Source organism: Protopterus annectens, chromosome 5.part0, assembly GCF_019279795.1.
Source record: "Protopterus annectens isolate FY-2018-M chromosome 5.part0, PAN1.0, whole genome shotgun sequence".
Classification (NCBI taxonomy): domain Eukaryota; kingdom Metazoa; phylum Chordata; order Ceratodontiformes; family Protopteridae; genus Protopterus; species Protopterus annectens.
This window is the reverse complement of record NC_056735.1, coordinates 526,429,783-526,456,420: the sequence shown is the minus strand read 5'-3', so window position 1 is coordinate 526,456,420 and position 26,638 is coordinate 526,429,783. Positions and strand designations below refer to the sequence as shown.

Here is a 26,638-nt window from a genome sequence, read left to right as displayed (position 1 = left end):
CAGATCCCATGGTAGGAAATTGTATGAGATTAGTTTAGTGGTCAACATTGTGGCACGTGCCACTTTTCATAGTTTTTACATTAGCAAGACAGCACAGGCACAAAAAATGTGGATTTATGAATATAAATACGAAATAAAAAGCGATGATAAAAATGCTTTGATTAAGCACTCACTTTTGTGCATTGACTTTATGAAGCTCAGTTTTGCTGTTTTGGAGCAAGCTTACAAAGACCATGGAGGTGGGATGTGAGAGACCAGGCCTGAATAGAGAACTGCTGTGGCAGTTGAAGCTTAACACCCACCAGCCACTAGGGTTGAATGACAGTATATCTGTAAGTCCAGTTTTACAGTCAAGAGCAGCTAAACTTTAATGATGCATTTTAAAATGAGCATTTATTAATTTTAATCACCTTTTGGTGTTTAGAACTGATCACTTTTGTGATTTCATGATTTTAGTTCATGAAGATGAGTATTAATGTACTTTAAATATAAGGTATTTAAACAAGGTTGGTATTGATCTAGTTAGGTTCTGATGAAGTTCCAACATTAGATGAGATGAAAGCATTAAACCTTTGAACAATAAACTTTCGGTGTTTTAATTTTCTTAGTTCACCTTGTTTATTAGCTGGTTAGTTGTACTGTTGGCTTGGTTAACCTATTTTGTTGGAGCGGAATGGTTTAACAAAGTTTTGAGTTTTTCACCACTACAGTGTCTCTCTTTTTTTTGTCAAAAAACAGTTCTGTCACATGGCTGATTTGAAAAATAGGCATAAAAATTTTCTCTCATTAGATATGCAGTTTTCTTTTTCTTACAAAATGATAAGTTAGTAGACTAGATAGCATTGCAGTGGCAGAACTGTGTGACAGATGCTTACAATAAAAAGACTACCTGATTGTGCTAGTTTAAATCTTGGAAAAACGAGAAGTCTCTGTATATTTGGGACTATAGAAATGTTTTTTTGAAATTACAACCTAAGGAAGTATCTGATAAAGTACTCTGCAATTCAGACAGAATAATAAGATTCACTGTTTGAGAAAATAATAAAGTAAAAGAGCTATAGAAATGAAAACCTTTGCTAAGAACTGTAAAGAATGTAAAGGGAACAAAAGGAAAACTGATGACAGGGTTAGGGTGTATGAACAGCTATATCATTAGGTATGGTTGCAATGTGTTTTCTGTCAATAAAAATGGTCTTGGAGTAGATTTTTGTTCAGAAGAGGCCAAGAGAGATGACATCAGCGGAACAGTGTCTATCTTGAGTAAGTATGTGCATTTGTGGACCAGAAAAATGTTTCCAATGCAGATCGACCCTTATTCAGATCAAGTACATCCAAATAGTGAATGGTAGGCAAATGGAAGTTCAAGGATTTTATGCTCAGACTACCTATCCTGCAAGAATTTCAAAGCATTTTAAAGGTCAGACAGAGTTACTATAACCATTGAAAGAGCTTTATTTGTAAATGGAAAAGGTGATCAGTCAAAGGCAAGGTGCAAGGCAGTATCAGGCCATTACATTTGTTAGTCTGATATAAACCTTCCATATCATCATGGACCTAGATTTTATACAGTGTTCAAGCTGTTTCTTCTTCTGAGCATAAGGTAAATATAAAGGGAGAACAAAGGTCAGATTGGCTGAAACATGAGCATTAGCACGGGAAAACTGTTTTGAAGAGGGAGTAGCGTGTTCAGAAAAAGGTTGGAGCACAAGTTCTCATAGGTTTTCTGGAGGAGGATTGGATTGGAGACAAACCAGCATTAGCCAGGATAGGTTCATATTGCCTTCTATAGAGAACTATGTTGTGAAAGTAATATTTTCCACTTCTGCTTGTGCAACCCTCATTTTTTTAATGCATCCCAAAATATAGCTTTGTATTCTCTGCCTAAAGTCTGCTTTGTCACCAGCACAGACTGGTCATGACGTGTAATGCAGATGAAGTACCTCTTGTACTTATTGTTTCATTATAATACAGCTATGGACTTGGTTTATCATTATTGCGTTGGAGGTTATATTTAACATTTCCTCTGTTTTATATTTAAAGTAACTCAGTGTATTTTATTCTGAGGTTATATTTAACATTTCCTCTGTTTTAGATTTAAAGTAGCTCAGTGTATTTTATTGTGTACTTTGGACGCCTATTTTTTGTTTTCTTTTCGTATCATATTTTGCTAAGTTCCCTTCTGTATGTTCCTTAACTACTTTTCATCCTAGGTATACCATAGCATTGGACACAGATGCTGCAGAATATGGGGGACATCAGAGAGTGGACCACAATACTCAGTACTTTACTGAACATTTTGCTTATAATAATCGTCCAAATTCATTGATGGTAAGTTATGTTTAAAAGGAGCAATGCTACATTAGAGACCAATCTAACTAAGTTGACTTTAACATGCCAACTTGCTTTGCATTTTGAGTGTAACTTTGCAGTTTATATGCACCCTAGACAGTTCATACATGTGTCCCGGTGTCTTTGTACATTAGTTATAGTTATTTAGATTTTGATTAGAATTATTTAGAAATCATGACCAAAACTAAACTTTCATTTAAGACTGTTCTGTATGCACTTTTTCCTGCCACTTGTTCATAGGTCTCAGCCCTCCTTCACTAAAATGTGGAGTACTGTCTTTATGCTGTGGAACAAAGCGGTAAAATAAAGAACACTAGCTAATAGCTTTAAATACAAACTGCAAAGTATGAAGTTCATTCTTAAATGTTACGCTGACTAATTAGTATGGTTCACTATAATTTATCAATAGTGGTTAAAATATCTTAAGCATACTAACAGTGAATGTGTGATAAATCCTTTCAGTGTAGAAGAATTGTAAGATGAAAAATGAGGAACCGATCGTCATAATGAGGTACAGGTGGGAAAATCAGGCTGTATTGCTGAATGTTTGTAAGGTAGCAAACTGTATACTAAATAAACTTGTAACTTATCTGTATTTAAATCCTGTGCTTTCCATTTTGCAAAGTCTGACTTTTCAAATTGCTTAACCAGATCATGGGTCCTGCATATAATATAATATTTTTCCCCTTGGAAATGCTATATACAAACTTTGTCTTTGGGATAGTTTTATATGGACCTAGACTTTATGGCAGGCATTAGCAACTTGAGTAATGTAGTGCAAAATAGGTATATGTGCAATAATTGTAAAACCATGTACAAGAAAATTCACAAAATGTCCCAAAGTATTGTAAGTCAGGAATCAAGTAATAATAAATAACCAAGTGATGATGCTGAGATGATTAAAACTGTAACACACACTAGCATGACTAGAAAAAACGTTTGACAGATGCATGCAGGACAGGAAGAAAACTGCAACTGTAGGCTTTTGAGAAGATTTCCAGAATGATGCTAAAGTGTTAAAAAAAATTAAACCAGATGAGCTCCCATACTAGTTAATAGTGAGGATTAAAATAGGGTACACCCTCATAAGTGAGGAATTGAGACAGAGCACCTGTCAAAGCAGGTATGGCCTTAGATGAAATATAGAATGCACCCCCCCCCCTACTGCCCTGTGGTTACCACTGCATTCTAACAAGAGAGAGCCATCTGTGGTACACATCTGATGTTTGATTGTAAGGAAAGTGGGGGAAAAACAATGATCACAGTAATGTGTTTTCAACTTATTGCTCCTACAGGGTGTATTGATCCTACACAAACTGTAGTGAGCAACCTTCTGTGCATACATCTGAAATTTGATTGTGGCAAAAGTTAAAGAATTAATGACCACACTGTCCCAAACACCACATAGCCACAATGATTATGTAAATCATATAACTGTCCGTTTGCTTTCACCTAGAACCAGTCCCACCCCCAAAACAAATAGCTACTTCTGGTGATCCCCTGCAATGTCTTATTTCTAGGAAGCAGTCGAAATAATGGCCACACCAGTGAACTTGCTGCTTCACAGTCACTGTTAAGAAAATAAATGACATCCTTTGTGCAATGCATAACATTACTGGTCCACTGCTTGTAATATCTAGTTGTCTGTGAGGATAAATTAAAAAATGTACATGCTGAAGTTCAGAGCATTGTGAGTGAGCTGCTGTGTGAACATAGCACTACATTGCTTCTTTGCAGGAAAGCACACCCGACCATGATGGTTCAACCGTCTTTATTCAGGCTTCCATTATCTTTAAAATTGAAGGCTTCTGATAATTTTGAGTAGATGTTAGGTGGGATGTAACAAAAAGCTCACAGATTTAGTAGTCGGCACATGTGGGGGTAGGGCACTAAACTGTACAGCAATGAGCGTGGAAGCTGCAGCCATGGCCGCTTCCTAAGTAAATATAGCCAAGTGTACCTACCCTGTTGGCACCCTATATGGATGACTGATTTGTCTATGCCTAAAGCCAGATGTGTATTAACGCTTAAAAAGCGGAAGTAAAAATAAAAAGCCACAAGAAAAGAAGTGTAGGCAGTATTCTGCTTGAACCATTTTAGAAATGAGAAGTTTACATATGAAGACGTTTGTTCTAGGTAAGAAGTGAAACACAAGAAATAATATGGTTTTAACTTCAGTTGCTATGGCTCCAAGATTGTATGGCTCTGTCTTGACAAAAAGCTGTGTCCACCTCTTCATTGATTAATCATGTTACATTAAATATCTTAATTTGTGATACTCCCTGGAAGTCTTAAGAGTGAATACAGTTAACTCTGGATCCAGCTGACAAATAAGCAGCCATGGCATTCTTGGGCTTTCCTGCAAAATGTTAATCCCTGTTGTTTGAGAAAAGTCAAGATCTGTTTGTTCATTTATACATTATTTGGGGTAGAGCAGTGATCCACTTGGACCTTTTTCACACACAGTCTGAGAGCACTGTTTAGTTAAGTAACTTACTCAGAGTCGCTCAGGCAAAGGGAGACAGGGAATTTAAATCCTGGACCACAGGAAGTAACTTAACAGCTTATTGCCCGAGTCTTCTGTGCTGACCGACAGATACAATGTTGTGTTGTGTGTGTGAGTAACTTATTTCTTTTGATTCTTATAAAGCTCTTATTGTTACTGATGCACTGGAGAACAGTGCCAAGAGACTGCCGGTGCATAGATAAGTTGCATTTTTGTAAACAGCTTTGATACTTCAGGGCATTTTGAAGTGGTTTGTCTTTTTTACAAGATCTGTGGGAATTGTTGGACTGAGAAGTGTTTGCCTATTTTGTGGACTGAAGTTTGTGTTGTTTAACTACCTGTATCACAAACAATGTGACTGAACACTGAACTCCACTGTGTCAGAACATCATTATATTCAAGGGAGGAGTACCAGATCCATGCTGCTTTTTTGCAACAAACATTTTTGTCTAGAAGTGTTTAACAGTAACAGGTACAGTAAACACATACAAACATGACCTTAAAGTTAATAAGAGCAGTGGTAGCATATCAGTGACTGCAAAGCTGAATTACCCAGTGGAAATGTACAGACATGATTTGAAAATGACTGCCCATGTCCAGGAGGGTTGTGGGTGCTATCCCTAGTAAGAATTTACGGTGCCCCGTCCACTCTTCCAGGTTACTCTTGAACAGTGTCATAGAGGTGCTCTGTTTCAAAGACGTGGCAGTCGCTGGGAGATAAATCTGCCCCTCTAGCATATCCTATTTAAGTCTCTGGAACGGGTAGCCCTTGACCCATTTGATTTACGGATATAATTTTAAATTTTTTGTTAAAATCAGTAATAAGTGGGAGGGATCCCTAATAAAGGCTTAATTTCATAATGATATGAAGATGATTAAAGCATCCTGTTGTAGAACTACAAGCATGGAAGTAGTCGGCACATGGTGGGATATGTAGTGGAAGTTCTAATGGTTTACCTTTACATGGATGAAAATCATTCGTGCGATTGCTCATATGAGCAAATTGTAAGCACAAAACTCAACCGCGACACTTTACAATGTTTGAAAATCAGAAAATCGAAAAAGCAGGTTCGCTGATTTTCGAGCACAGAAGTCGAATACATACTGTAATGAAGTGTAATGCAGGGGGCAAGCCCCCCTGCACCCCCCACACCCCCCTACTTTAATATACTAACTCCAAGATCGCACTACAGTGGGGAAAGGGTCTGTTTTCCAATCCCCACTATAGTGCAATCCGCCCCAAAATGCCGAATCTGCAATGAGCGAATGTCACTGTGCATTCACTCATTGCACATTCGAAGCATTTTGTGTTCGACGTTTGCAAGCTTTGCAAACATCCTTTCCAACACCTGCTGTTTGCCCGTGTGCATAACGCACATATGAAGGTAAAGAAGTTCTAACACCATGCTGGATTCATAAACCTGCTATTGAAGTGGATAAATCCCCGATGGCATAGCTACTGGTAAATTTTGAGTCCATCAAAACAAATGCCAAGTGTTGTGGAGAATTCTACACCTTATGTGAGGATTAGTGGTATTCTAGAAGGCCTTGGGGTGCTGTATTTAATATAATATAATCGCGTTTATGAAATGCATTATGCCTTTAGCCTTATGTAATAAGAATATGGAGATACTTGGAGCTCTAAGCTTGTTAAGTGGTAGTAAGAGGGGCCCCATATGTGTTGTCAGATAAACTATACAATAAAGGAAACTACTACAGACAGGATGGTTGATAGCCTAGGCAGTCATTTCATAAATTACAGCTTTTCTTCTGCCATCCTACAAGCCTGTTGAGAACTTTAAGGGAATCAGAAAGCTGCATGTATTAACAGCTCAAAACAAATTTCTGTCATGTTTTGGAAGGGTAGCACTGACAAAAGATCGCAGATATGAGAGTCTTTGTTCAGGAAATGCAGCAATCAGTGATTGCAAGAGAGGTAATGCTGCGGCCTTTGTTTGTAGACTGGGTGGTTCACAAAGATCCTTCTTTTCTGTACTCTTTTACGATGATGTTGCCAAAACCTCACTAATCCTGGATTATGACCATGTATATTCTCATTTATAGACTCGTGAAAAGTGCAGTGCTTTAGTCAGGCTAGGAAACAGTTTGAGGCTTATGTACATTTCCTTTCTAATCAGATGCTGATGTTGGTGGTGTGAAATATGAAGTCTGCATCTGAGGCACTAAAATATTCTACTGTCAAAGCACTTAATATGAGTGCGGGGCTGTCCCACTTATGTTTTCATGTTGACTACTTCATGCTGAACAGATAAGCTGTTAACAGCTGCAGTGAAACTGAGGTGGCATTTGATTCCTTTCATTACTTTAGAAGGTGAAAGTATTTTTTTCTGTATTTGATGATGAGGGATTGCAAGGCTTTATTTTGTGAGGGAACATAATTCTGGTCAGTAGCATACCTTGTCCAACCATAACTGCCAGTATGGATGAGAAGCTGGATTTTATGATTTGCCTTTCACCTTTTGACATCTTAAAATCTAGGAATTAAGAGGCCCTGAAACTTTTCTCTGAATAGCTCAGCAGATGAAATGGCATCAAAAGCAGTTTGTATACTCTGCACACTCCCTCTGAGACATTTTAGTTTTGATGATATGTCTATCATAGGAGATTACTAGGCTATTGACCCAGAGGTCATTTTAAGCATAGCTGTTTCAACCCAATGTAATACCATAAAGAAACTAGTCAATACCCAAGATTGCATTTAGTGATGACTGCCCATATCCAGGAGGGTTGTGGGTGCTATCCCTAGTAAGAATTTACGGTGCCCTGTCCACTCTTCCAGGTTCCTCTTGAACAGTGTCATAGAGGTGCTCTGTTTCAAAGACGTGGCAGTCGCTGTGAGATAAATCTGCCCCTCTATCATATCCTATTTAAGTCTCTGGAACGGGTAGCCCTTGACCCATTTGATTTACGGATATGCAGTAAATTTATTAGGTTTGGGTCTTGGGTTGCTCTCTAGGCCCAGGTGCAAGTCTCCTCTAAAAAGACTACGATACAGAATATAGTGACAGGGATTTTAGTCGGTACATTTAAGGCACATGTGGGAGGCCCTTGATCATCTTTGTTAGAAACCTCTGAGATCTCTCTAATTGCTGTAGGTGCTTAGTATGGTACATACCAAATGGGGCATTATATTCCATTATTGGGCCGGGTAAGTGCTGAGTATAGAGGAGTTATAACTTCTTTTGCTGTCAAGGCAATGCCTTTACTAATCAAGTGGGCTGCATGGAAAGCTTTCTGCACAATGGTAGACGTGATAGTCAAAGTTAAGGTCGTGGTCAACCTGTGATCCTAGGTCCCTTACCATTTCATGGATACTTAAGGTATTGTTGATTTGATAGTGTGAGGGGACATTGTTTGTGCCAAAGGGAATGATAATGCATTTCTTTGCATTCAGTTTGAGACCATGACTAATACACCAGTCGCTGGTATGTGAGAGACCATCCTGGAGTGTATTGACATCACTTGTGGGTTCAGTGATTGCACCTATTTACAGTTGCCTGCAAACTCAGTCAGCCACAACCCTTTAGTTTTGACCTCAACTTCTGAGAAGTATATACCAAACAGTAGGGGGCCCAGCATTGACTCCTGTGACACCCCGCTGGTAACAGGTCTATTGGTAGATGTGGAGTCACCGACTTTGGTAGTGTGTGTCTGGTTCATGAGCTAGTTGGCAACCCATCTTACAATAAAGGGGTTTACATCCAGTTTGCTAGGTTTATCTGTAATGTCTGAATGAGGGATTGTGTTGAAAGCCTTTGCCAAGTCGAGGCATGCTGTGTGTACAGATTTGCCCTCATCAATGGCCCATATCCACCAGATTTAACATGCAGGATCTGCCCTTCACAAAGCCAGATTGGGTAGGATCAAGGGTTTGCAGGTCACCTGTGTCTTTATTTATGAGGTCCATAATGTTTTGTCCTGTGACAGTCCACCACTGCCAGTCAGTAATCAAGAAGTCTCAGTCCTCACCACAGGAGGGGGGACGTTCACTGAGAGGATAATGGGTACACGTACAGTATTTCCAGATGCAGCTCTCTGCATCAAGTGCAATTTCCTTTAAGCGTACATAGAGAGAACAGTCATTCCAGGGCTGGTATCTCCATCTCCATCTCCCTCTTCCTCCAGATCCCCAGTAAGACTCCCCACTGGCGCAGCTGTAGAGCTGAGATCTCAGCTGAGTGACTAAGACAAGACCTCCAGCACCCTCTCTGTCCAGCCAGTGCTTCATGTCTCTGCCCAAGTAGCTGACATGCACCCTCTTTAAGGCTTGATTTACACACGCACACAAACACACACACGCATGCAGGCGCACACACACGCAGGTACACTGCAAAAGGTTACCAGCTACCTTAAGGCCCTTAAAGGGTGTCCAATCTTACTGTGTAGTATTAATATTAAGATAAATGGTAATTTGACCAAGAGCAAGGCCATTAGTAGTGGCCCACACAGTGTCATCAAATAAATATGCAATTACTCTCAAAACTTAAATATCTCTACACAGATCAGCCACAATGAAAGGTTTAAATATATTTAATAATAAATAATAAAAGAACAAGACAATACTAAATATATATTCACAGTGACATTAGAGTTCAAAATCACAGGACATATTTAAAACAACATTGAAGGACAGTCTCAAAGAAAAATATGTAAATTAAGCTTCACTATATTCCGGTCTCCAAGAGAATTACTGCACACTAGCAACTTACTTAGACCAAGGCATATGTGGTGAATGGTGCTTGTTGTTGTCAGGTCCAAGACAGAATGCTCTGTCTCACTAATTGACACTTCAGAATATCTAAAATATTACTGCTGGGATAGCTTGCAGAATAACATCACTTCTTGTCATCTGATTTAGTTCCTAGGCAAAGTCCTCACTGCTGAAGCTGGCAATGTTTAGCAACTACCTGTAAAAATATTCATACAAGGGCTTTTGCTCAGATCTTTGGCAGATGCTGGAAGTCATAAAACAATTATATTGTTTCTTGCTTCCAAAGTAGCAATTCATTTACTATAAAGACAATACAGAAAGCTTCCTAGTACAGACTTTGTCTCTCTAGCTGCATTGAAGCATCTTTATGGCGTGGTCTTTAGAAAAATATCTGAAATTAAATTTTAAAGTTTGCTGGACTGAGGTTAACCTCCTGTATTCTAGTTTCTACTGTTAAAATATATACATTTAAACAGTTACAATAGTGCATGTATATTTATGTTCTTTTCCAGTACAGCACACTGTGGATACATTTTAAACAGAGGACTTTACAATACCTTTTCACCACAAACTTCTGTACAAAGCAGTTGGATATACACATGACATACAGTTCTAATACATTTGTAACACAAGCATCTTGTATAGATTAGTTTGATATTCACAAATGACACAGTTTACAAAATTACAGCTGGCTGTGCTGGCAGTACCTCCTTTAGTCACATGTCCATCCTCCAAACAGATCTACATTTGCCACTCATGTTGCTTTCAAAAAATATCCACTGATTACTTCTGATTGGTGCCCAGGTGAATCCTCACTTTATCCCCTTCTGGGTACAAAAAAAACTTTGCATGTTGAGTATAGCAGAATTTCTGTTTGGAGTACCTGTAGATTTAGCCTTTTATTGCAGGTGTATTTGATTCTCAGGAATAAGTAAAAATTTAGTGGTAGGAATTGCCTCTAATCTCTGTTCCATTGGTAGCTTAGCTTGTGGAAGACCACTCACAGTGGAGTAAATCCACATTCATATCACTGTTAGTGCTGTTTAATTTCATGAGTGAGCTTCTTGAGTCTGAACACCACTGCCATCTCTCGAGTTACAGCTAAAGATCAAATGTCTTCCGTTCAATTCAGTGTTTGTTTTATCGGATCTGACTGGACTTTTTTTTTTTCCAAGAGCTTGGATCCAGGGCTCTGATACTGCCATTACCTACAATTCCCTCTGGTTCCCAGATTACCTTAAATCTCATTTACCACTTGAAATTGGGACACATCCATTTTTGATTTAATGTTTTGTAAAACTTTTTTTTTTCCATATTTTTTTTTTTAGTCCTGTCACCTTTGTGACTGTATTAAGTGGATTATAACTGAATCTTTATCCTTTTATTAGGGAGTTTTCCCCACATTTCTTAACGTGTTTATATATTTGTGTTTAGCATTCTTTGTAGGAAACAAATGGTATTCAAACTAAGCATTTGTCAATGTTTTTGGAATTTATTTTTCCTATTATTGGCTTTTTCTCCCAGTAATTGCTTCAGATAGAGTTGCTGTTGTGCCAATGGGTTCAGTTATGGCAGACAAGACCACTAAATTTAAAAAACAAAATGCAGTGCCTATGGGTACAAAATCCCACCTCAAGACCATCACGTAGTTTGCACTTGTTGCTTAGAGGTAACCCACGTGGATGTTGAGTGAAAGGCCTGCACGTCTTTTGGGGCCAGAGCATTTGCTGAATGCAGAAATAACTTGGTTCTCCTCCCTGCACAAACAGGGGTACCGGCAGCTTGCAGTTCAGAAACCTCCTGTCCTTCCTCAAAAAAAGTCCAGCAAAGCAAGAGTCTGTAAGAAGAAGGAAGAAGGAGGAAAGGAGGAAGGAAAAGCTTCAACAGAAGTTCAGAAAGAGTTCTTGGAATTTTTCCAGCCTGGAGCCAAAGACTCCAAGGGTCAAGGTTCTTCATATCATTTCCCTGTCTGCACCCTATCATGTTTTCTCTGGATTACACCTATGCAGTTTCACTGAAGGCTTCAGGACATCCATCATTAATGCTCCCTTTGATAGTTCAACACTTTTTGACCAAAGGTTAAATAAATGCTTACCATAAAAACAAACATGAGGATAAAACTCTGATGTAATACATTTTTCCACAGAACCAAAAATGTGGGAAAAAAGTTATAGTTCCAGAAATCCCAGGGTTTTCACTAGGACTCTTCTGATGACAGATGCCACGTGTGGCAGAGGGGGGTTATAACTTTAACAGATGTTGCAGAGGTGGACCACAATATCAAGGGTTTCAAGGTCCTTTCAGCAAGAAACCCTTCCAGTACTCCTGAATGATTGCCGACTGCAGCACTCTGGAGGCATTTGATTGCTTATGTATGTATGGCCTGGTGGGCCATCACGCAAGATTTCTGGGTGCAGAGGATAATTACCAGAGACTACATTATTCTGTTTGTTTCCTTTCCACAGAAGAGAGAGAATTCCTGGCATTCCACGCAGTCAGATGAAATTGGCAACAATAGAAGTTACAAAGCTGCTAGAAAAATGTCGTCCAGGCAGTCCCACCAGACCAGCAAGCATCTGGAGTCTATTCAAGGTTCTTTTTTGTTCAGAAGAAAAAACGGAGACCTCAGGCCCATTCCGAACATGTGCTAGTGGAGACAGTTTGTGAAGCAAATGAAATTCCAGATGGTCATGTTTCAGTCCAATCTACCTCTTAAGGAAAGATGACTGGATATGCTCAGCATATCTACAGGATGCATAGTATCATATTACAATTGTAAAATTGCACAGCAGTCGAGATTTCTTGGTTTTCTTCTGGAAGACAGTCATTTTCAATTCAGAGCATTTCCGGTTTATTCTCACTACAGCCTCCAGATGTTCATCAAATGCATGGAAGTTTTGGCAACATATCTTAAGCTACAAGGGTTCCAGGTGTTCCCCTACATTAACAACTGGCTCCTTATCTCATCCACCAGGGATCTACTAATTAAGTGCAGGGACAATTTACTCCATCTAGCACTGCATCTGGGCATTCTCAACCTTGCCAAAAGCCAACAGATACCAGTGCAAATGACTCCCTCAATCCAGAATTCTGTCCCTACTTCAAAAAGCTACAGAGGTCTTTCATCATCCCAAGCCTCCAACAAAGCTTGTCATTCTTGTATTGGGCTCTATGGCTGCGTCAATCACACTAGCACCTCAGGCAAGGTGTTACTTCACTGTTCTGCAGTGGACACTTTCAGCACAAAGGACTTTGTTGCATCAAACAGTTTGTGCCCCAGTATGTCTCATCACGGTATGTAGGAACTACATTCGTTGGTGGTTGACCTCATAGATAGTAGCTTAGAGTCTGTCTTTAACCCTACCACCTCCAATAGCCACCATGACCACAGGGACTTCTGTTCTGGAGTGAGGAAGGGCATTATGAAGGGAAGATGGTTCAAAGCACACAGTCATTGACAGATATCAGTCTTTACATCAGTGTCTTGGAAATGAGGGCAGTCCTGCTAGATTTATGGCATTTCAGGACTCCCTCCCACTAGGGTTTGATAGCCAGAGAGACGACATGGCAGTGCTGTGGTATATCAAAAAGCAAGGACCCCATTCTGCCAGAAGCCATGAAAGTTTGGCAATGGGCAATGTCTTCCCAATGCTTTCTGGTAACTCATACCCTGGGGGCTTCCAGTGTTGTAGATGATGCTCAGCATGTCTAGTCTGCCTCACGAGTAGTCCCTCTGTCAAGTCAGTAGTGACAAAGATTTTTAGTTGCCAGGGCCAGCCTTGCTGCAGTCTTTTCACCTACTATCTAAACAACAAATGCAGCAGCTGCTATTTTGCCCTGATTTCCCCACAGAGACAGGTACCAAGGGATGCTGTGGTCTACAGTTGGTCCCCGGCTCTCCTTTCAGCCATTTCCCCTGATAACAAGCCATGAGGTGCAAGGGCAACCATAATTCTCATTGCACCCTTTTGGCCCCAGCAGGTTTTCTTCTCCTTCCTCTGGTCTCATCTAAAATACTCTCCACGAGTCCGGGGTCTACATGCAGACCTTTGGCTTTACCTTGTCCGATCAGCCTCGCCAAGACCTAAAAACTCTGAAACTGACTGCATGGTTCCACCAGTTCTGATGGTAGCCAGGGATGCAAGGGTTATCTGCTCCAGTCATTCTTATTTTGTTATCCTCACAAAAAACAAATACTAAAAGTTTAATTTAGCAAATGGAAATGATGAACCATATGTGCTTCTTCCAAAGGTTTGGCCCCATTTTCAGCTCCATTACCGACCCTTTTTTCAATTCTACTGCCATCCATTTTATATCTCTTAGCAGATTTGTTTCAGAAAGCGAAGTGGTTTCTCAACCCTTAAAGTGCCATTAGCAGCCATAATTTTCATGTGGGACAAAATTAAACCTCCATTGCTTCCTTGAAAATTTCCAAATCTTTTTTTTTTTTTTTTTTTTTTTAAGGGAACTTTCCTCCTAAAGCCTCCAGTCAGGGATCCTGTTCCTCCACGGGACATTACTATCTGCCATTACTATAGGCATCAAGTATAGCTCCCTGTGAGCCTTCAGCCTTAGTGGGCTTGAAATTCCTTACTTGGAAAACAATATTTCCAGTAACAATTACTTGAGCTAGGCGGATCTCTGAGCTACATGCAATGTCTTGCAAATCTTCTTGTGTTTCACAAAGATATGGTATCTTGGCAAGCTAATCCTTATTTTTTTACAAATTTGACCTCTGAAGTGAATTTTAGTCTGTCTACCAGTGTTGTTTCCAAATTTTTCAAACAAGAATATGCGCTACCTTGGATAGATGTGCATCAGCAGCTATGGTTTTATTTGCATTGTACAAATGATATCAGAAAGTTAAATCAGGTTTTTCTTTCTTTTTCAAAGTGTAAATTGGGACAAGGAATTTTCAAAGTGACCTTGTCCAGGTGGCTCTCCGACAGTATTTCCTTCATTAAAAAATGGGTTTAATTTTACCTGGCAAGCCAAAGGCTTATTCAGTCAGAGATGTGGCTACCTCAATGGGTTTCTTCACTAGAGTTCCCATTAATGAGATTTGTGCTGCAGCTGCATGGTCTACAGTTCATACCTTTCTGTTGCATTACAGGTTGCATGTACATTCTAAATCTGTCAAATTTTTTGGCTCCACCATACTTCATAATATCCTTCCATAAGACTTTCTGGGACTTTGGGTAGCCTGGGAATCGGTCCCCGCTGTTGAATCAAATGGACAAGATAACATCTAATACGAGTTCTATATGGTAGATCTGTGCTGCCATGTCCCATCTGGTTCAACATTCCTTTCCTCCATCACCCATCCTAAGTTTTCAGTTTTTGGATCCTGGATGATTGGTTGGACCTGATTAGGGGCCTTATCTTTTTGACCACCTGTTACTGTTGCTCATGTTCTGTGGTGGTCAATTTGCTTTGGATTGTTGGGTCTTTGCTGTATTCAGTAGGTGATATGCTAGCTGCAAGAAGGCAAATTGGAACTGAGATAATGTGGGAACTAGAGGGAAATATGAGTAGGAGTGGACTCGGAGCCTTCAAGCTGTTGGGGGCAAAAAAAGTGCAGAGGTTGCACCTGCTCTAGCTAGTTGGGATAGAAAAGGAGAGATCTTTTTGGCCCAGAAGAGGGAGTTTATTTTGGCTCTCACTTTGTGTTGAAATGGAAGTTTAGTAACTGATCAAGCCATAGTCCTATGCATTTAAAGGTGGAGGTTGTCTCTGTGGAATGGTTGTGTAGGTCAGATAGTCTGGTGCTTGGGGACTTTTCTGTGGAGTTCCCAAAAGCAGTTTTGGTCTTCATAGAATTGAGAAGTAGTTTGAGCCATTGGTAGAGCTTATGTAAGTCTGACTGGAGTTGGCATTGAAGTGTGAGTGTGACCTGATCAGTAAATTAATGTGCCATCAGCATGGAGGATAAGTTGGAGATGGAGGAAGTCGCAAGGAAGTTTAAAGAATATGGAGAAGATGAGGGGTCAAGAAGGAATCTTTGTGGTCCACCTTTGGTAATAGGTGCAGATTCCGATCAGGAGGACCCTATTTGAACTCTGAAGCATCTGTCAGAGAGGAAGTTTTTAAACCAGGGAGTGATATCATTTCAGTTAGTTTGTTTTGGAGAAGATGTGATCAGTGATGTCAAATGCCTTTGTCAGGTCTATGAATAAGACACTTAAGGAAGCCACTGTCAGAATTTAGTAGGATGTCCTCAGTTAGGGAACAAATGCTGTGATAGTACTTTTTCCAGGCCAGAATCCATGCTTTGAGGAGAGCATGTGGTACTGCTGGATATAGTGAAACTTTGGTGTAGACTGTCTCTTCAAGACATTTGCTCAGAATTGTGAGGATGGATGTTGAACATAAGTGAAAGGTATCTTTTGTGTTGGTTTGTTTTGGAGGGAGTTTAATTGCAACAGTTTTCCAGATCTGTGGCATGATGTTTTCTGTGGATGTAGATTAGATATGTGGGTGAGAGGAAGACATATACATGCAGTGATAAATGAACCAAAGCTTTGTTTTCCGATCCAGGATGGGTGTCAGTGGAAATATTTTCAAGAATAGGGACAACTTTGGGACATATGCATTTGAAGTGGAAAAGAGGATTGAATGGTGCGGGTGGGGGTGGTCACTGCTTGAACTGAGAGAGGTGTGGAGTTTGCTAAATTCTTTAAGGAAATCTGGAGAATGCTTTGCTGTACAACATTGAATGGTGTTTGCAGACAGGGTGTTATGAGTGTATTTTCTTCTGGTAAGCAGGTTAACCTTTTTCCAAAAGTGTTTGGGGGAATATAAGAGGGTAATTTGTTTGGAGGTTCTTTTGTGCCTTCTGATAGACTTCTTGGCTAGGTTATGCAAGACTATAAAGGAGGTGTGGCTGTCAGTTGTAAGGGATCCATTTCCATTTTGCCATGCTTCATCCCTTAAGCTTAAACGATGTTTGAGTTTAGTGAATAGCTGTTCAGTTTGGGTGGGTTTAGAAAGCATTTGGATAAGTAGGAAGAATCTGTCTTGCAACTGGAGAAGAAAGTTGGTTAGGCTTAAAGCTGTTCTGTTAGGGTCATGTCAGGAGAGTGTATGGTTCCAGTTGTGGGATGTGAGAGAGGTTCTTAGTTTGTCTATATTTCTGCTACTCTGGTTTCTGAAGGCTTGTAATATTGGTAGTTTTATAGGATGTTTGACAACTGTAAAGTGATTGGGCAGTGGGCACTTGGTGGCAGAATGTTTGCTGACAATGGGTTTGGGATGTTTGTAATAATCAGGTATATAGTGTACAGTGTTTTGAGAATCTGAGGTTAGATTCTTTTTGAGTTGAAGGAAACCTAGGTCTGATAGGAAAGGCCCCATATCAAATAAAAGAAGGCCAAGATAATTGAGATTGAAGTCACCTGGAATAGGGAAGCAGGGGGTGGTAGGCTGTAGTGATCTGTAGCAGTTTACCTTTGTGAGTTGGAAATTTTAGGAGAATCCATTTAGGACAGGAGTTTAAGTAGGCATTTCCTTGGGCAATGACATTTGGGTTTAGGTTATTTCTGCTCATAATTTGGAGAGCCATCTGTTTTGTGGTATGCTTTCAGTGATGTACTTTTAGGAGGTTAGAAAGGGTTGGAAGTTGGAGGAGTCTTTTTGACCCAGGATTCTGTGACTGATAGAATGTCTGGGTTGTGCTGGGAAATAAAAGCATTTAGGTGGTGTAACGTGTTTCTGATGTTGTGTGCATTGATGAGGGCATAGGCCAGTTTAGGAAGGGAGTGTTCTGATGAGGAAAATAAGTTGTTGAGCCTGGGTTGGGTTCAATGTTACTCTTAAGGAGTATAAATATTATGGAGGATAGTCTGAATGAGATCTTCAGTGTTTTTAGTCAGAGAGAAAAAAAGTTTAGTCTTTGTAATCATATAAAATGATTTTGACAGTGAGCTGGGGAATAGGTTTTGTCTGATTACAGGGGGGGGGTGATTTGTTGGTGACAAAGTTATGGAAGTAAAACTAACAAAAAACACCACTGAAAACTGCAGTGTTAAAATAATGACTGAATAAACAATCACTGCAATATCACCACGAAGAGAGAGTAGAATGGGTGTTCAGCAGATAAAATCAAACTAATTTAATGAAGAACAAATAAAATCCTTCAAACAGGATGTAAATACTCACAAGCAGGATGAGCACTTTTGGCTATGCCTTCATCAGATCCTGTTCACACTAAAACACCTCCCTTTTTTAATATTGTTGCTAATCTAATAGTCATCTCCTGAACTTCCTGATTTTCAGTATAGGTTTTAAAGGCACCACTCCATTAACACCAAGGCTCCTGTCTGCTTGTAAATAAAGCTATCCAGTGTGTTTCCAAGACTTCAGTTTTATTTGATAGATCTCCGCCTCTTATATTATCTAGCACTCTTTCCAAGGCTAGGTAGGAGAATTTATTTTCTGGATACTTTTGAATATGCTGTAACAAAGCATTAGTCCGTACATTATCTAATGTCACTAAGGTGGACCAGAATCCTTTCCTTAAAAGGCCTATTGGTTTTCCCAACATAAAATCCTGGGCAGCTGTCACAAGTAGCTGCATATACTATGTTCTTAGTACTACAATCCACATATGTCTTTAATTTGTTTGTCTGACCAGTTACAGGATGTTTGAAAGCAATTGCTTGTATCTATATAAAAACATGCTTTGCAACTTCTACATGAAAAAGTGCCCGTCTTAAGGCTTTGTGAATGAGTATCTTTGACATAGCAGTCTCTTTAGATTCAACTTATTCTTAAAAGTGAATTTGGGGACATCGCCAACAATATTTCTTAGGCTATTATCTGAAGTTAAAATCTTCCAGTTCTTCCTAATAATTTCACAAATAGCCGATATGTCGCTACTGTGTGTTAGTAAACATCTCATGCCACTCAGTTCTCTGTTTTGTTTTTCCACGTCATCCTTTCTTCTGACTGAGAAATAAGGTCTCCCTCTATCATTTTTCTGTGACTTCGTCTTCATGGTTCCCCATCGAATTTCAAAATCTTTATAGCCTCGGGTCAATAAATCATTCTGTAATAATTCTAATTCATGTTGATGCACTTCATCATCAGTGCAAGGCCTAGATATATGTAGCATCTGGCCATTTATTATTTGTGGACACACGCTTGGGATGCATACCTGTTCTATGCAAAGTATGATTTCTCAAACATTCTTTTCTACCAAGCCATGTATTAAGTTGACTGTCTTCGCCCAATAAGACAGTCGCATCCAAAAAGTATATTTCTTCCTTGGAAATCCTGACATCAAACTCCAAGAGCGATGTAATACTCCACAAAACTGGATAGTTCATTCTCATTACCTCTCTACAAAACAAATATGTCATCAACAAATCTACCACAGAAGACATGTGTCAGCCAATAATTCTGTTCACTTAATGCAAACTCATTTTCCCAATACCCCATGGCCAAAAAATTGGCGTAGCTTTGAGCACATGAAGTGCCCATAGCTACACCTGACTTTTGCCAATATTGGTCAGTTCCATAGACAGACGTTATTCTCCAGCATAATTCTCATCAATGAGCAGATTTGTGAGATAGTAGGGCCATCAAAATCTGTACAAGTTCTCAAAAGTTCATGAATAGATGTTATCCCCATATTCATTGGGTATCGCTGTAAATAAACCTTTTACATCCATTGTTACTAGTATAAGGCCTTCTCTTCCCTCCAAATTCATTACACAGTCATGTAATTTATGTAGGAAATGAGATGCATCTATTAGAACTGTTCTCATCACAGGTAAAGCCATCTTCAGTTGAAATTCCGCAAAAAATGGAAGCTGGCTCAGTGAGCCAGCCTCTACCAGATACTATCAGATGTACTGGTGGATCATCTCTGTTTGTGTATTTTGTGTAATCCACTAATAACCTAAGTTACTGGATTGTTAACTCTCAAATAGTCATACAAGGCTTCTGTGATGCCTCTCATCATTAACATGTCACACAAGGTGTCATTAGCTTTCTTTATTGTAGTCTGTACTTCCCATTTAGGCATCTTCTTGTATGTAGTCTCATCACTAAGCATTTTCAGCATTCTGTCATGATAGTCTGTAGTTTGCATTATCATGATAGCTCCTCCCTTATCAGCTGGTTTGATGGTTAAATCTCTGTTCTGTGAACTTTGTAGTGCTTCCCTTTCATGTCGATTCAAGTTGTAAAAACCATGATTACTGTTGCCTCCATATTGTAGTTGCTCTACTTCATTTTCACAGAATAAAGATCTCTCTCAGGATGAGAAGGGGGCATAAAAACACTCTGCTTTCTGAAATGATTCAAATTATAATCATTAGTCATTCCAAAAATAATGCTTTAATGCAACATTCCTGTAAAAACACTTAATATCTACTGTAAATTCACTTCACTCAACCTTGACTGAAGTGCAGGAATAAAAGAAAGCCCTTTATTTAAAAGAGAAATCTGTGCCTCTGTCAGGTGGTGATTTGATAAATTCACTATCAAGGAGACCAAATTAATTTGTAATTTTAACTTCTGTCTCTTCCTGCTCCTGCTGTGATACCGACCTCTGTGTACAAAAGGTTGTTTCAGTGGAATAGGAAGACCTGAAAAAAACTGCATGTGAAGAGCTTTATCCTTAGGTCTAGTGCTCAACTCCACAGCAGTGCCAGTTCTATTGTTCTTTGTCTGTTTTTTTCTCTCCATTCTGATGATTGCTGTAATTAGCCATACTGTTCAAGGGGTCTAAGGTGGATTTAAGACGTGCAGTGCGATCTACAACTCCTTGCACTGTGACGGACTCATCATCCCTTACATTATTCATATGGAAGGGAGAGGTTTGTCTTGGACGAGTGCTATAGTACACAATTGGTCCCAGTAGCATTGAATTCTTCCTGATTTCTCTCCTTAGTGGCATTACCTTGTGATTTTTGGCCATTGAAAAATGTTCCCATATCTGAAGTCTTGATAAGCTCTGGGCTAACTTCTTGCTTTTTACATTTTATCTGCTGAGCACTCATTCTACTCTCTCTTCGTGGTGATATTGCAGTGCTTTTGTTTAATCTTAAGTTATGGATGGTAGGGGTAAATACATAGTGATATGATTGACTGTGTAAGTGTTTTATAAAGATGTTTGTTATTGGTAGTAGGGGGGTGAGGGAGGTGAAAAGGAAATGAGGAAGTAGAGGAGGGTAAATTGGAGAAAGGAACATTTCACTGATGAAATGTGTATTGCATTTGTAAAGGAAGTTGCAAGTGGGAGTTGAGACTTCCAGTAATATTGTAGTACTATGAGGGCAGTCAGATAAGAGGGTTAATTGGTGCCCTTTTTAAGAGGTGTGTCATGAGTGTGTGACAGTGGATGGAAATCAGCAAATTTAATATGTAGTCTGGGGGTGTGATTGGGGAATTGGGGATGAAAGGAGAGCAAACTGGGAAGCAACTCCTACTGTCTTGGTAGTTAGTCAAGACTAGTGTCTAGCAGTGAGCTCAGAAGGGTATAGGTACAAATGCATGAGTTGCTCAAAAATGAGAACTTGGATAAAAGAGGCAATACAAATAATTGTATGACAGTAAAGCAGTCTGTTGTTCTACCACTTTTTAATTTGGTAGGCTCACCCTAAAGTGAATGTACCTATTGAGATGGAAGCATTTTGAAAGGAAGAGTCAAGCAAAGAGCAGCCATAGAGATGCCTCCTGCCTTAACATAGTTATAATAAAGCAAAAATAGAAGTGCAAGACACTAAGCAGAATTGGCAGGATAAGTGGAAAATGTGCCTTCTTTTTGCTTGCTTCCCCTTTGCTAAGGTGCCTGTGGGAAGAGTTTGGGTAGAAACCAGAATAACAGATTGTTTACAGTGTAAGGACAGACCCATGTAGCTTGGCAAAAAAGTAAAATACTGTATCTGTTGGCAAAGAGAAATGACCATGGCTGAGTTGTCCGGCTGGAAGAGGCAGACTGGTCATGCACCAGCTTATCTTAATTTTTCGTTTTACTTGAAATTTCTGTGTAGTCATTCTTTGTGCAGCTCCAGTTAACATTACATATAGTTTGTCACATACATGTTTTGTTTTATGGTAGTAGGTGTTTTAAAGGACATGTATGGTAACACCAATGGACAACTTTAAATTAAAATGCAGATGTTCAGATGCTGTAGTAGGAATAATTTGTCAATTTTCCATCAACTTGAGCATTCTCAAGAATAATAATGCATAAATTGTGTGCTTGCATGCTGGGAACTTCACGCATAGGTTCCTGCAAAAAAATGACATGCCACATAAGTGCAGGCTGGATAGACACAGAAGCATAATGAATGGTTGCTGGTATTCTCTTTATCTTATTTATTGACTTAACCTTAGCAAATATTCTATTCTTAGCCAATAATTTTGTCGTACACATGTCAGTGATGCTTGCAAGCTGGCTTAATTGTTTTTGCTTGGATATGGCCTTGAGATCTCAAACTGCACTGTATCCCTCATTACTGGTTAAAACAATGATTATCTATTTCATAACAGGTATTACAGGATTAAAACTGAGAAGACAAGAAGTGAAAAAAATTGTATATGGATGATTTTAACTTCTGATGTAGATGAGTTATGTCAGTCTTTTAGGATTCTTTTAAAAATTACTTGAGGATAGTGTGAAAGATTTTCTTTGCAGATTGCTGTAATATTCCAACTAGCCATTTGACATTATAAATTTTCCTAGTCATTTCAATACTAAAACAAATAAAATGGAAAGTGCCAGAGGAATAAAACAATCTCTCACTCACTCACACACACACACACACACACACACACACAGACACAGGCTTAAACAGTGAGTAAAATTTAATTTGAAATTGCTATAATGCTTCTCTGGGTCATTTAGCAAAAAAAAGTATGAGACCAAACATGCTTAAAAGTACAAGATCACATGACAATTAACCATAAAATCTCAAAACTACTAATACCTGTGCTGTATCGGTTCTAATTTACATCTTTGACTTACCATACCGTTAACTTGCTTAACATCGAGACATCTAAAGTTCAGAAGAGCGAGCTCCCGGAACAGTGAATTTTACCTCTGGAGAAATAACCACTTGGCCACCACGGACAAAAAAAACAAACTAAAATTAAACCCACTGAAGTTGGGGGGGGCCTTCGCGCCCCACATCCCCTTACTTAAATATTCTAACTCCAAGATAGCACTACAGTGGAGAAAAGGGCAAAGAAGGTGTAATCAGTGGTAGCCAAGTGGTTAGTTTCCTGGAGGTGAAATTCGCCATTCCAGGAGTTCTCTCTTTTGAACTTTAGATGTTTGTCATCTCACTGTTAAGCGAGCTGACATTACTGTTAGTTTGTGTAAAGGGGAACCACTGTATCAACTGAAGCACCAGTTTAGTACTGATGGCTTCATTGAGTCAAGGCTTTGCATCTGCCTGTAGCCTATCAATCCATTTATATTCCACATTCTCAACTTCTAATAATGTCACCCCATCTAGAACATTATAAAAACAGTTGTAAAACTGTAAGAACAAATTGATGTATATGTATATATAATGCAGTTGTCCCTTTCACATATCCTGATATCAGACAGATGATCACAAATCTGATCTTTTAATTTGTAGTTCATTTTCTGAACATAAAATGCATTACATTCTTCACAGATCACAAAGTAAACTGTATTCTTTCTACTGCAGTTATCAAATGTATGCAAATATTTTCTTCCTACAAAAGCATGTTCAAAAATATATTTTTATGTACCTCTAGAACAAGCAGTTATAACAGGGTATATTTATTTTGACTAGATCCGACATTTAGCACATAAGTTTGTTCTTTATACCACAACTTGTGTTTTAAAATAGACTGTCTTTTATAGCTAAAACAAGTTGATTGCTTAATAAAACTATTGGCTTTTAATTTGTGTGCATCTCATAAGTCTTTCCATTATTAATGACTTATCCACTTGTATTACTTCTTTCAGAAACAAAAAAATGGTTTAGCCTTCTAGAATGTATCTGCATAATCAGTTGCTGCCTTACCAATCCTTTCTGCCTTGTACTTTACACTGAAAGTTTGTCATTGTCTGTCACTTCTCTTAGGACATTGTCATCTGTATTGAGTCTTGTAATTCGCATCTTTTGACTTTTGGGGATATTAGAAAACATACAATTGGAGTTGCATTCTAGTTCTATGTAAAAAAAAAAAAAAAAAAAGTATCTTTATCTTTCCTGTGTACTGGGGTACTCAAACTGCCATCAGTTAACCTGGTTAGTCTAATATCTAAGAAATTAATTTCAGTAAAAGACTAAGGTATTTTAAAACTTAGATCCAACAGTGCAAGTAATATAATTAATAAACTAACTTAGTTCCTCCAGATCCCTATCCCATCCATAACAATATCATCTACAAACCTCTTTAATAAAATAAAATCTTAGCTTTATAAAAGCTCTTCTGTGAAAAAAATCATCCTCCCATGTAGCCTGCACAGTATTAAAATAAGTATTGGCTACTGGGTAATCATTGCTATGCCCCTTTTCTGTAAGTAATAAACCTATTTATAGGAAAATATAGCTATTTAAGAATGTATGCAGGGGCGTGTATTTATATAAGTAATTTCTGACGGAATCAACCCCCAAATCATAATTTCTGATGGATCAACCCCCAAATCATTGAGTATAATAGTGAAAAGGGAATCTACATCTAAACTGAAAAGCTTATAATGTAGATTATTACAATCCTTAGACCAATCATTTAAGTGTTGTAGCAAATCTGCAGTAAGCCTAATCTGCACTAAGCTGTAGACCAATCATTTGTTTTAGGAAGTCTGCACTACCTTTTATGTAACTGTTTGATTTCTCCAGAACACAATTTAATTAATCCCAAAAATATTTTAATAAGGTTTCCTTTATCCGACTCATAGCTGACACAGTAGTTTTCATGGGGGGCAGGGAGACACTTACATTCTTCTACAAACCATAATATATTCGTATGACCCGAAAAAAAAGTTCAGTTCATCAAAAGATAACCTCCTTGATGCTTGCCAATTAATCTCAGTATTAACAGTACTAATAGTTTTATTTCTTGATTCTTATCCGTCATTAAATATGTAATTTTATCATTTAATAAACATGATACTGTTGTCATAGAAATCTCTATCCAGAACTACTATCACACTACTTTTATTGGCTTTTTATTAGTATTTTCTGTTAATGAATCCAAGGTGCAAGTGACACTAAAATGTAAGCTTAGTTCCTTTTGCTTACATATAGCTGTGTGAATTCAAACTGGACTGCATCTCACATTATTGGTTAAAACAATGACTACCTATTTCATAGTATGACCACGACAAAAAGAAGAAAATAATTGCATATATGGATGATTTTAACTTCTGATGTAGATGAAAGCTTTATGTCAATATTTTAGGATTTTTTTAATTGCTTTCATAGAGGACAGCCTGATTTTTGTATACTACTGTAAAAAGTACCACCTCCAGCTAGCCATTTGATATTGTACATTTTCAGATTGTTTCAATACTAATTCAGTTTTGTTTGTTCACTAGGTTTATATTCCGTCAAGAGTTGGACTTGTGCTTCAGAATGCAGACTTCCAAAACTGAGTTGTGAAAATGAAGATGTGAAATACTGTGGAGACAAGAAGCCAAGGGAAGAACTTTGAATTAAAATTGATTTCCACAATCCTTCCTTGATCAGTGTTTGGCTTTTCACTCATTTTCATCACTACTGAAAATTCTGTGTAATTTTGGGTTCATAAACTGTACATGGTTTTATATAAATAATATACATGTCAAATCCATAATTTTTGCAAGGGGCATTCATTTCATGCTCAAAAGCCAGTAAGTAAAAAGATGTCATCTGTATGAGATGGTTATAGAAACAGAAAACTACTTTCAAGGTATTTAAAATAAATTTCCAAAAAAAAAAAATCAGTAAGCTTGCTTATTTCATTTCAGGGCCAATGGCATATTTTGTAAAACAAGTTTTGATATGGATGCATTTGAGACTAAAAGGATTATTTAAGAAACTTGTTTAAAAACAGTGCATTTGGTATCTTTTATCCATTACGTGACATTTGTATATTAATGTTCATCACTGATTCAGAAATGAAATTATTTATCTTAAGCACCACCCTTATCTATACACAGACACTTAGGTTCAGTGTCTGTGAATGTATATACACACAGAGTAAGAAATACATTTTATAATTTCCACAGTTGAAAGGTTTTTTTTAACTTGCATTTATTTTGAAGACATGTTGCTGTATAAGTGAAATGAATGTTTTACACCATTAACCTATGAAAATTATACAGTGGCCAGGTTCCTTTTCTCATTGAACTGTATTGAAGTCCCTTTGGAGATGAAACCAAGTGCTTTATTGAGGTTTGTAGATTCCCTTTGAGGAGGATTGCCATTTGAGAGGCAAAATCTAATGTATTTTACCAAGTTTGATAGCTGCACTATGATCTGAATCATTGTGACTGCCTAAAACAAAATTAAATGTCTGAATGCTTTCCTGTTAGACTGAAGGCAACTTTAATATTTTTTTTCATATTTTTTCACCCTAACAAAAATATAATGTTAATCTCTCTTCCTTTAAAATATCCTGGGTCATTTCATTGTTAATTTTGCTTATTCTGCCACTGTCACATGTACATTGGCACATACAGAAGTTCTGGGATGTACTACCATTGACTCTGCACACTCTGGTGCATGAACTGTCCCAGTACATCATAAAGTCGTACACAGAAATGGAAGAATTAAATTTGCTAATACAAAGTCTTATTTTAGAATAGTTTGCATTTTTGTTTAAAACTAATATCCCACTATATACTTGCTTTACACCTGGAATAATGCGTATGTTTACCCACAAAGATGGGCTGTATTTTTCTTGGACTGCGCCCTTGTGAACAAGTACACCTACTACTATCGAGAATAGAATGTAAATTACCATCTCCCTGCCAAGGTGTTTTCCAACACCGACTAATGTGTTCACATGCACTATAGACATGTAGATGTTTGGGTGGTTTCACATTTTAAATTAAAAATGTATTAAACTGACTATCC

At 38.3% G+C, this 26,638-nt stretch overlaps 1 protein-coding gene across 1 annotated transcript in view; it reads left to right on the top strand.

Annotated features, from left to right (window-relative positions):
• Positions 1-25,503, top strand: part of GBE1 (1,4-alpha-glucan branching enzyme 1) — a 1,706,938-nt gene extending 1,681,435 nt beyond the window's left edge. Inside the window, exons 12-13 of the mRNA XM_044071842.1 lie at positions 2,211-2,328; positions 25,117-25,503. Of these exons, the coding sequence (XP_043927777.1) occupies positions 2,211-2,328; positions 25,117-25,173 (175 nt within the window). The 3' untranslated portion in view covers positions 25,174-25,503. The remainder of the gene's footprint in view (positions 1-2,210; positions 2,329-25,116) is intronic.
• The last annotated feature ends 1,135 nt before the right edge of the window (positions 25,504-26,638 follow it).